Source organism: Miniopterus schreibersii, assembly GCF_964146895.1.
Source record: "Miniopterus schreibersii genome assembly, chromosome: 16".
Classification (NCBI taxonomy): Eukaryota; Metazoa; Chordata; class Mammalia; order Chiroptera; family Miniopteridae; genus Miniopterus; species Miniopterus schreibersii.
Window position 1 is genome coordinate 8865111 of NC_138116.1, and position 12303 is coordinate 8877413.

Genomic DNA, 12303 nt, shown 5'->3' on the forward strand with positions numbered 1-12303 from the left:
GTGGAAAGAACGCCTGCCACCACTGCACCCGCTAGTGTGGAGCAGCAGCTGGAGGTAGGCAGTCCGCCCTGATGGAGCTTCCTTCCTGGGGCCTCCAGGCTGGCGGCAGTAGCCAAGCTTTCTGCCCAGCCAAGAGGAATTGAACTCTTCTGGGGCTCCTTTGTTGCTGCCTTCTCTTATAAGGATTGTTTTGGTGGCAGTGAGAACAATAGAATTTACTCTGGGTTAGCTGACATCGCAGATTAGCTACAGCCACTTCACAGGCCTGGCTTCCCCAGCAAAGTTCAGCCGTTGGCGGTGATGGACCTATTCCTGTGTGAACAGTAAGAGCGCAAGCTGAGTGTCCAGCTCAACCATGAGCCCCTAGAGTGTCACTACACTGCTGTTCCCACACAGTGCGCCATCCCTGGCCTTTCAGTGAAGATGGACAGTTACTGTGTTGGACCTGACCTTGCAGAGGTGTTTAAAGCTGACCCCAGAGAAACTGTTGAGAGATTCTACATGGTCCTCGTCACTCCCTCCTTACTCTGGTGGGCTGAGGCTGTTGGGTTATCCACCCTGCCCTGCCTACAGAGCTTGCCCCACTTCCTGGTTCCAAGAGTGGCAGCAAATCGATGGTATTTGAATCAGTGAGTTGGTCCTGGTGAGAATCCACTGTGTGAGAGGGAAGGATGTTGGCTCTGCTAGTGTGTGCAGTTAATTAGCATGAGTTCTGTCAGCCTGGGGGAGGCTAGATTCTGGGTTCCTGTAGTCACAGGGTCACAAAACGTTCTTAAAAGTGGAGATAGATAAATACGGAGTTTTTGGTGGAGGGATGGAGATAAAAAGAATTAAATCCACTTTCACAGCTTATTAGCACCTCCCACCCCCAACTTGACAAAGGATCTCTTTATCTTTCCACTTGGCGCATAGCTGTGCATGCGAAATTGGCTGCAGCTGGTAGAGCTTGCTAAAAAGCAATTCTACCTTGGAGCTCTCAGAAAGATAGGAGCTCGTCTCTCTAGATTACCGTCCCTGTTTCTAGGAAATAGTCCCATTCATGAACATAGAGTCTAAAACACCTTAATTTAGAGCTTCACCACAGGCCTGCCCATCCCCTTACTGCTGGGTGCAGCGATACCTGTTTTTTGGCCTGAAAAAAGAGTGTGGCTTCTGTCCTTTGCCTAATGATGATGTCTAATTGGTGTGGTTCTCCCTTCTCAGCCCCGCTCCTCACCCAAAGCAGGAGACATTGGGTCCCTTTCTCTGTGGATGTAGGAAGCCTGAGTTCTATGTTAGTGGACCATGTGAAGGCTTTAAAATCCCAGTGCTAGATAGAATCAGAAATATTGGTTGATAAAATAAAAGGTTTTATATTTGTTGGTCTTATTTGGGGGGGAAGAAATAAAGTATTCCTTTCAATAGGGAGCTGGTTTAATAAATTATAGTATATTCATGCAGTGATACATTAATTCTTTAAAAGATCTGTATCTTCTGGTATGGAGAGCTCCTTGTGCAATTATTCATTGATTAAAAACTGGGTAGTTGTGTTTGTAATATAATACCCCTTTTGTGTAAATATATTGATGTGTGCATGAAATATTTTAGGAATAAGTCAGGAATGAGTATGTCTTACAGGGAGCACAGCGTTGCGTCCTGCCTTTCTGTACTGTTTGATTTTTCCTGTTAGGGAATTGTGTGTCCACTTATTTTTCGGGGTTGGGGTTGTCTGGGTTGGGGACTACAGCTAACCGTTGTTTGTTTATGGCCTCCTAATTTTCAGCACTGTATTTTTATATTGTTTGTTTTTCAAAGTTTTATGTAATTCTATCTTTGTATTCTTATATTCTTAGATTACACCGGATGACATCAATTGAAAGAGAAGAAAAAGAGAAAGTCAAAAAAAAGGAGAAGAAACAAGAAGAGGAAGAAACGATGCAACAAGCTACGTGGGTAAAATACACGTTTCCAGTTAAACATCAGGTAATCATACTTTTAATCTTTCAAAATAGTGTTAGCCATTTCTGAGACTTTTATTCTGCAACTTTGAGTACTTAATTTATTTTACTTTAACCTTTCTGACAATTTTATAAGCATAGGTTTATCTTAGTAGAATATAGGTGGGTTATTAGACCAATTTGTTGAAATTGTCATAAAACTGTAAAATTGTGTTATTTTTTTTTTTTAAATATTACAGATGTCCCTTTTTCTCCCCGATGACCCGTTCCACCCCGTCCCTTCCCCCTCCCCAGTCCCTCTCCCCACCATTGTCCATATCCTTGGGTTGTGTATATATGCACATAAATTCTTTGGTTACTCTCTCCCCCTCCACCCACCCGCCCTCCTCCATCCCTCTGACATTCATCAGTCTCATCTATGCTTCCATGTCATTGAATCTATTCTGTTCATCAGTTTATTAAGTTCTTTAGATTCCACGTATAAGCGAGATCATGTGATATTTATCTTTCTCTGCCTGGCTTATTTCACTTAGCATAATATTCTCCATACTGTCCCAAAGAGTACGAGATTCTTCTTTACAGCTGCGTAGTATTCCATGGTGTAAATGTCCCACAGCTTTTTTTATCCACTCATCTACTGATGGGCATTTGGGCTGTTTCCAGATCTTAGCTATTGTAAACTGTGCTGCTATGAACATCGGGATACATATATTCTTTCTGATGAATGTTTCAGGATTCTTAGGATACATTCCTAGGAGTGGAATCACTGGGTCAAACGGCAGCTCCATTTCTAATTTTTTGAGGAACCTCCATACTGTTTTCCATAGTGGTTGCACCAGTCTGCATTCTCACCAGCAGTGTACTAGGGTTCCCCTTGTGTTACTTTTTTTTATATCAGAAAGGAAAATTAAGTTTTTTTCATGAATCTTTGATTCTCTGTGAAAATAAAATTTATTGGTAAATTTAATTAATTTGCCTGCCTGTTGATTTTGTTTGGGAAAAATATATAAAACCACATGTGCTTTTATAAGCATTCTCATTCTTTTGTTTAACCAGAATGTTTGTATTTACACCAGGTTTGGAAGCAAAAAGGAGAGGAATACAGAGTAACAGGATATGGTGGTTGGAGCTGGATTAGTAAAACTCACGTTTATAGGTTTGTTCCTAAGTTGCCAGGCAACACTAATGTGAATTACAGAAAGCCGTTAGAAGGAGGTAAGTAATGGAAGTTATTTTTTCTGTAGAATTGTTTCTGATTTGTGTTATTTTTTATAACTGAAACTGTATGCGTTGGTTTTACACATTATCAACTTTAGTAATGGGTGAATATTAATATTATTTATGTCAAGACTTTAATGGGAAAAACAGCAAACATTTTATAGTTACATATTTTTTTTATAATTTTTTAAATATATTTTTATTGACTTTGGAGAGAGAGGACGGGAGAGGGAGAGATAGAAACATCAGTAATGAGAGAGAGTCATCTCCTGGATCGTAAGTCAGTGCTCAACCTTTGAGTCATGCCGGCCAGGCAGTTATCTGTTTTAAATATCAAGATTACCATTGTCATATAAAACTTTTTCTGACCAACTTGAAACCACTGAAAAATATTTCCCAGCTGTTCTGCAGTAACTAAAGAAACATTGAATAAGGAGGATCAGTTTAGTTTTTTTTTATTCTTCTGTGTCCTGTGGGTTCCAGACACATTCCGTATCCCTTTTGTATGATGCTCTTCTTCTCTCACCACTATCCTGCTGTCTTGACAGGTACTGAGTGTGTTTTTTGCACTCTTTTTTCCTACCCTCATTCAGACCTTTCTGGAAGAATTCATTTATTTAAATAAAAAATAGGTATATCTTGCTAAGTCCTTGAGATATTTTAGTTCAAGTGAAGAAAATAAAAGGTAGAAAATGCCTCTAAGGGCCAAGAATATTCATCCAGACAATAGTTCTATTTTGTGGGTTTCATTTTGTTTTTCGTATGAAAAATTTGAAACTACACAAAAGAGAATAGAATAATGAACTCCCGTGTAACTATCATTCAACACAGCAGTTATCAAATTCTATCACTCTTTCAGTTGTCACTGCCCACTTTTTTTCCTGGAGTTTCGCCCCCTGTATTTACAGCAAATCCCCAAAATTATGTTACTTACCAAAAGTAGTACAGTATGTATCTCTAACTAAAGTGGATATTTTTTTTATAGCCATCATGCCATTATCACATTCAGCAAATTAACAAGAGTTAACATATTAATCATCTGATTCTCAGCTCATATTCCCATTGCCCCAGTTGTCTCAAAGATGCCTTTTTACTGTTGGAAGTAAATCATTTCTAAACAAGGCCACACATTACATTTGGATATTTCTCTTTTATTCTGATATAGACTTAAGTATTCTTCACCTGGAGTCTATGGATAAACTTCAAGATTATCCAAGAATCCATTGAAATTGATTTACAAAAGTTTGTGTGCATACTTTCTTTTTTTTTTTTGCTCAGAGGATCAGAAAATTCATCGAATTCTAATGTGGTTCTGTAACACTGTATGTGAGAACCACTGATGTAGACTTTCTGTCGTCAGTGAACAAGTTGAAATAGTCTCATACATGAAGGCTGCTAACACACATTTAAAATGCAGTCATTCCTTTTATGCTTTAGGTCACCCAAACATATAAGAAAATATATATAGGATCTTCAACTTTTTTAAAAAAACATTTTTTTGAAGGATAATATACATAAAATGACTCAAAGATGTACATCTAAGTGGGTTTTCATGGACTGCACACACTCAGATACACTGAACCTGTTTATTTTCCAATTACATTTGAGATACATTATTATATTAGTTTCAGGTGTAAACCCCAGTGATTATACATTACATAACTCACAAAGTGATTATCCCAATAAATCTTGCATCCAACTGACACCATGCGTGGTTATTATTATAGTATTGACTGTATTCCCTCTGCTGTACTTTACATCCCTGTGACTGTTCTGTAGCAACCAATTTGTACTACTTAATCCCCTCACCTTTTTTACTGACCCCCCCCCCCTTCTGGCAACCGTCAGAATATTCTCTGTGTCTTAGTCTGTTTCTGTTCTGCTTATTTTGCTTATTTTGATTTTTAGATTCAGTTGTTGATAGGTATATACTTACTGCCATTTTATTGTGCTTACTTTTACTCTTTTTATTCCCTTCTTCTTAAAGAAGACCCTCTAACATTTCTAAAATATTGGTTTGGTGGTGATGAGCTCCCTTAGCTTTTTCTTGTCTGGGTCAACTTTTTTTTTTAAAATAAAAAAGAATGAAGTATATTTTGCTGGAAAGTACTTGATCTTTCACCAAACTAAATATATTACATTGCTAATATTTGAAGTATTTATAGTTACTATATACTTGGTTCTTTTTAGCCAAAACTAATACGGATGAAAATATGGATGAATCTGATAGAAGAAAAAGCCCACGAAGTCCAAAAAAAATAAAAACAGAGCCTGATTCTGATAAAGACCATATAAAAGATTCAGATGCAGCAAAAGGATCAGAGCAAAGTGAAATGGACATTTCAGAGATTATTGAGAAGAAGGACCAAGGTAAGGAGAGCCCAGTGCGAGGGGCAGCCTGGGGTGGTAAGAATGCCCTGGGTCTAGTTCGCACAGCAGGAAAGGTAGTGCATGCTCTCTCTCATAATAGCTTTATTGAAACATCCTTATGCCTGTAATTCACCCATTTAAAGTGTGCAACTTGGTGGTTTTTAGTATTCCACAGAGTTGTTCAACCATCACCGTACTTAATTTTAGAACATCTTCATGACGCCAGAAAGAAACTCACATCCATTGGCATTCCCAATCCTCCCTAAATCCCCCTCCCCAGCCCAGCAGTTTGCTTTCTGTCTCTATGGACTTGCCTGTCTTTATATTCCATATAAATAGAGTCATATAATATGTGGTGTTTGTGACTGGCTTCTTTCACTTGGCATAATGTTTTTAAGGTTCATCCATGTTGTAGCATGTATCAGTATTTCTTCATTTTTAAAAATTTTCAAATAATGCTTGATTAAATGGATGTGCCATATTTTGTTCATTCATTAGTGGATGGGTATTTGGGTCTTTTCTACCATTTGGCTATTATGAATAATGCTAATATGAACATGTGTGTATAAGTTCTTATGTGGACATATGGAATTGCTGGGTCATGAAATAACTTACTCTACATTCAGTGTTTTGAGGAGCTTATATTGTGTTTTGCGAAAAGTCGTTTTTTAAAAATTAGATAAGCTAGATAATGCATGAGCCTTAAGATATTTTATAACTAAAGTATAGAGAATCTTACATGAGGTCCTGGTGTATGCAATAGCTGTCATATACTAAGTAATTTTACTTAGTATATGACATTCCATCATTTTTAGATACGAAGAATTCAACTATTTAAATATTTGGAATATATTGATTTTTTTAACCTTTTATAACATTTAGCTCTGTTAACCTATTTTAATCATATATTAAGAACTTTGAATTATATAGATATGTTTTTGAGTGAAAATTGGAAGTTTTTAAAATAAAAGTATTGTGAATTCCCCTTTTTATAGTAAAAACATCACTTATATAAATGTCTTTATTTCACAGATATAAAAGAAGTTCTAGATTCTGACCATGATTCATCCTTTAAGGAAGAACCAATGGAAATAGATGATGATGTGAAAACAGAGTCACAAATAAATTGTCAGGAAAGTTCTCAAGTAGATGTGGTCAATGTCAGTGAGGGTTTTCATCTAAGGACTAGTTATAAAAAGAAAATTAAGTCATCTAAACTAGATGGACTTCTTGAAAGGAGAATTAAACAGTTTACACTGGAAGAAAAACAACGACTTGATAAAATGAAGTTGGAGGGTGGAATTAAGGGTACAGGAAAGACCTCTACAAGTTCTTTGAAAAGTCTGTCTGAGTCACCAGTAATAACAAAAGCAAAAGAAGGATGTCAAAGTGACTTGCTTAGACAAGAACAAAGTCCTAATGCAAGTAATGATAAATCTGAAGCCTTTATTCAGAGATGTTCACAAAGTGATCCCTCAAGTCTGGGAATCAGTGATCCTGACCATACCACAAGTAAACTTTATCCAAAAGATCAAATGTTAGCGGACACCTCCATTCAGAGCCCAGAGAAAAACTGTCAGAAACAAAATTCTGTTGGAAATGACATAGATGAGAGTCCCTCTGAACCAACCAGTAAAGGCTTGGAACCTAGTAAGATTAAAACAAAAGGAAGTGATTTTCTCATTGATGACTCTAAACTAGCCAGTGCAGATGAAATTGGTGCTTTGATCCCTAAGACCAAAAAACCACTCACACAGGAGGAGAATGACACCATTGTTTCTCCTTCCCAGAGCCCTTTATTTCCATTGGTATCTAAGAGTACTGATGATAGAGGCATCTCATCTCTGTCAAAAGCAGTGGACTTTGAAGGAAAACTGGGATGTGACTTTGAATATAATAGCACTTTGGAAAATAGTTCTGATACTATGTCTATTCAAGACAGCAGTGAAGAAGATATGATTGTTCAGAATAGCAATGACAGTATTTCTGAGCAGTTTGTAACTCAAGAACAAAGTATTGAAGGCTTGGAACCATTGAAATGTGAGTTTGTTGCAGATAAGTCCACTGGAAAATGTGATGACAGGCTTCAGGGTAAGGTAACTGAAGCAAATGGTAAAAAACCAAATCAAGAACAGAAATTAGAGGAGAGACCAGTTAATAAATGTATTGATCAAATAAATCTAAAAAGTAGCGCTGACAAAAAGAATAATGAAAATCGAGAGCCTGAAAAGAAAGGACAGAAAGCAAGTACCTTTCAAATTAATGGAAAAGATAATAAACCTAAAGTATATTTGAAAGGTGAATGCTTGAAAGAAATCTCTGAGAGTAAAGTAGTAGGTGGTGACGTTGAACCAAAGGTTAATAATATAAATAAAATAATTCCTGAAAATGATATTAAGTCTTTGACTGTTAAAGAATCTGCTGTAAAGCCATTCATGAATGGTGATGTCATCATGGAAGATTTTAATGAAAAAAACAACTTGGAAACAAAATCATGCTCACTGAGATCTTCAGGTGCTGAAGGTGACTACCAGGATGGCCTAGAGACGCTGCCATTGACCAAAGAGTCAGAAAGAGCACAAACTACGACGCCTCCACCATGTCCAGAAAGCAGTTCAGTGAATCAAATAGAAAATATGGAAATTGAAACCTCAGAAGTTAAGAAAGTTTCTCCATCACCTATTGTTTCTGGAGAAGAATCCAACCTCAGTAACGATTTTATTGATGAAAATGGTCTGCCCACCAACAAAGATGAAAACAGCAATGGAGACTCTAAAAGGAAAACAGTCATCACAGAAGTCACCACCATGACATCCACAGTAGCCACAGAGTCAAAAACTGTAATTAAAGTTGCAAAAGGCGATAAGCAAACTTTGGTCTCTTCCACAGAAAATTGTGCCAAATCCACAGTCACAACCACTACTACAACAGTAACAAAGCTTTCCACACCCTCCCCAGGCAGCAGTGTGGACATCATCTCTGTGAAGGAGCAGAGCAAAACCGTGGTCACCACAACAGTGACTGACTCACTGACCACTGCAGGAGGCACTCTGGTAACGTCTATGACTGTGAGCAAAGAATATTCCACAAGGGACAAAGTGAAGCTCATGAAATTTTCAAGACCCAAGAAGACTCGATCAGGTACAGCTCTGCCATCCTATAGAAAGTTTATCACCAAGAGCAGCAAGAAGAGCATATTTGTTTTGCCTAATGATGACTTAAAAAAGTTGGCCAGAAAAGGAGGAATCCGAGAAGTCCCTTATTTTAATTACAATGCTAAGCCTGCCTTGGACATATGGCCATATCCTTCTCCTCGACCAACCTTTGGTATCACGTGGAGGTATGTACTTTAAAATGTATTTGGGGAAGGGAGAAAGTGTAAAAGAATTATCTAATACCCCCCCTTTTTTTTTTTTTTAAAGAAAATGAGATAATAGAGAAAAGACAGGGAAGCATATACTTAAAGACTGAAAATGTAAGGGAATCCTTTAAAATGAAATTCATTTTTACTTTTCACAAGACAAAAGAAACAATTGTTTTTGTGGTCTAACTTTCCAAATTTTTGCCATGTGTTTGCTCTGGGAATGAGATAATCACAGAATTGGATAATCACCAACTTTCTGGAATGTTTATACAGTTGACCCTTGAACAATGTTGGGTAGGGGCACTGAACACTCTTGTGGTCAAAAGTTTGTGTATAACTTAAATCAGCCCTCCACTTACACAGATTCCCAGTTGTAGATAAAAAATGTATTTTATTTTTGTTAGATAATTCGTAAAAACATAAGACATAGGAAAGTTGCCTGTAAATCTCATTAGGTTCATTATAATGTGGAAGTCTTCCTAATGTAATTTATCTGTATGATAATATTTGTTCTGGGGTTCTATTATTTATGTGAGTAAAGGTAGTCTCTGAGATTGCTTAGGGATTTTTTTAAAACCCAGAAATAGTTTTAAAATTTCCTGGGCATGAACTTTTGGGGTGAGTCATAAGTATGTAGTATCGAGGGTTGTGAGATCACATAGTTTTATGTTAGGAAAGGATCTTTCTTATCTTTCATATGTGTATAATAATTTGCCTCTGCCCGCAGAGGGACCAAGCTAGGAATGATGCCTGGTTTTCATGAACCCTAGCCCAGTGCTTCATCTTCTATGTCCCATTTTGCGTGTTTGTCCTCGCTCTGTCCTTTCTGTGTCATGTGCTCGTCTGTCTTGTTCACCCTGCGGTTGAAAACGATGGAACGTGAACGTAAAGAGTTTTGTGGGACATGCTCAGAAATCGGGAAGGGCCTGTTTTGCAGTTACCTTTTGTTAGGATCCTGAAGTTGATTGCTTCTGTAAGTTACTGAGCAGGCTTCATTTCTGTGTATCTTTAATATGGTCCCAGTTTCTTTTAGTTAAAAAATCATGCTTTTTTGGTTCCTTTTATATGGCAATTAGCTAGTATCATAAAAGACCAAAAAAGTATGTGAGTACTCTCTATAAAGGAATTAACTTATTAGTATGACCAGGCATAGTTGGTTTGACCAAGTTTTTATAATTCATCTTTTGATTTGAATTAAAATATCATCACTCCATTACACATTCAATAGAGACAGCTGAAAAGTACAATTTCTCTGCAGGGCCTGCAATGAAGGATTTGCAGAATCCTGCAGGGAATCAAGGAACTCTTCATTACAGTTCATGGATTTGTAGGATTACTCTGCACTTTTCTGCTTTCTTCATTGAGAGCGGTTCCAAAGTGTATCCTTGACTGTCCTGCAGGTAACTTCTTTCCCACTGGAAAAGTTACTGTGTACAAATACTTTAATTAAAATGACCTGGCAGTGGTGGAGGCCGACCTTTCTGCTTTTTTCTTTTATGAAATGGAAGGTAGGCTCAACTGGGAAGCATTTTCTTTGGACCAGTTCTGCTCAAGTGTTGCCCAGGGCCCTTTCTTGCACGGCTGGGTTTCAGGAGCCTTGTATTGTTATGTTTTAATATGCACTGTGGGCACAATTTGTATCTGTTTAGTTAATTCTCATTTTTAAATGAAAGGAAATACCTTCCTGTAAATTTAAACAGATACTGCCTTCAAAATATATGCTAACATCTTAATTTGCTGAAGTTGAAAGAAACATAATCCCTTCTGTCTAACAGAGGCATGGGTGAATATGTAATTCATTTTTGACTTTAGAATGCAATTTTTGAAAACATATAGCTATAAAAAACATGCATGTGAAATGCATTTTTATACTTACACTTGAATAAAATATTTCTGATGTTTAGAATAGGAGATAGGAATGCCAAAAGTGCATGTTTGATCTTTGGTTCATGTTAAGGCTGAGCAGTGTTGAATAAGTGAAACTTGTCTCATTGACTCATAGGGCTTCTTTTTCCCTCCACACTGTCCATTCCCTTACTCCCTTTCCCCCAAATTCCCTGTTTTAGTATCACTTTGAACCAGTAGCTGTCTCCACAGTACTGCCAGATGGATCCTCCTAAAATACAGATCTATCCTGTGAATATTCTGACTGAACTGAGCAAGCATTTAAAGGGGACTTGTTAACTACTGCAGGGCTGAGAGGGGAAAGCGTTTGTCACCTGTCACATCTATAAGAAGTACTTCCCTTTGCAACCCATCCAATACTGGATAAATTTTAGAGGCCTTAACATAGATTGCCTTTGAGACTCTTCCTTAATTCTTCCATTTGGTACAGCGCATTCTGGCTCTGCCTTCCTCTCCTGTGCCAGCTTCATCTCTTGCTGCACATCTGCACCCCTTCCTGCCAGCCATAGCACACTGGATATGGTTTTGGGGAAGAAATCTGTGCTCTTGCACACTTCCCTCCTACGCATATGTGTGCCCCTTGCCTTGGGCCAGCCACCGCCACATTCTCGTCATTTGAGAGTCACAAGCAAAGCTCTGAGCCACATCCCTGAGCCAAATCGGATGCTCCCCACCTTGTGCTTTCCTTAGTTACAGCTCCTGAGGACACATCAACAGGTTATAATTCATTAATGTGTCCCCGGCTCCTTTCGCTTAGTCTAACACGTAGAAGGCACTCAGATATTTTTTTGAGTGAATAAATGAATGAACAGGCTGAATAACGCATGAGATGTGTTCCCCACCTGATGTTTCCATTGTAAAGTAGAGATGCTTGTTTTAAAAGTTGTTTGTAGGAGAGATTAGAGGAAGAAGAGGATGGGAAAGCACTTCTTTCCAATAGTGAGTCCAAAATCCTAAGGCATTTTGTAGGATGTGACATACCTCCTCCCTCCTAGGACATCCCTGCTCTAGTTAACATTTCCCGCTAGTTAAGAAATTGTTCTGTGCAGGTCAGAGGATTCACAGGGTGATAACACAGTGAAGAAAATAATGGTATCACAGGTGGAGATGGGAAGTTAAGTTGCAGCAACTTTTTGGCTCAAGCTTTCCCTTTCTCACGTTGTTCATTTTTCCAACTTAACAAGAATAGAAAGCATTGCCTTCCAAATTGTCTAAGATTTACTGTCTACCTCTGTTAGAAGGGGAAATTATTTAAGTTTTATAAGTTTTCTTTACACTGCAATCAACCAGTATATTCATTTAAGTATGTAGAAATGTCAACAAGGTATTTAATTACACGAAGATTGCTAATAGAGAATTGACAGCCTAGGCCTGCTTTGAAATGTTTTACGGTTAATTCCATTTTAGAACATGATGTTCATTACAGTTGTAAATTTGTTTTGAAATGTGTTTTTAATACTGTTTGGAAAATAATTTCTAAAATGTCCGATAACTTCACACACAATGTTT

General features: G+C 37.7%; 1 protein-coding gene across 19 annotated transcripts in view; it reads left to right on the forward strand.

Moving 5' to 3' along the window:
- Positions 1-12303, forward strand: part of BPTF (bromodomain PHD finger transcription factor) — a gene marked incomplete at its 5' end in the record, with an annotated part of 95897 nt that overhangs the window by 46132 nt on the left and 37462 nt on the right. For all 19 annotated transcript variants that reach the window (XM_081115893.1, XM_081115882.1, XM_081115897.1 and 16 more), the window contains 4 exons: positions 1833-1962; positions 3014-3152; positions 5346-5525; positions 6558-8865. In XM_081115893.1, coding sequence (XP_080972019.1) covers positions 1833-1962; positions 3014-3152; positions 5346-5525; positions 6558-8865 — 2757 coding nt within the window. The remainder of the gene's footprint in view (positions 1-1832; positions 1963-3013; positions 3153-5345; positions 5526-6557; positions 8866-12303) is intronic.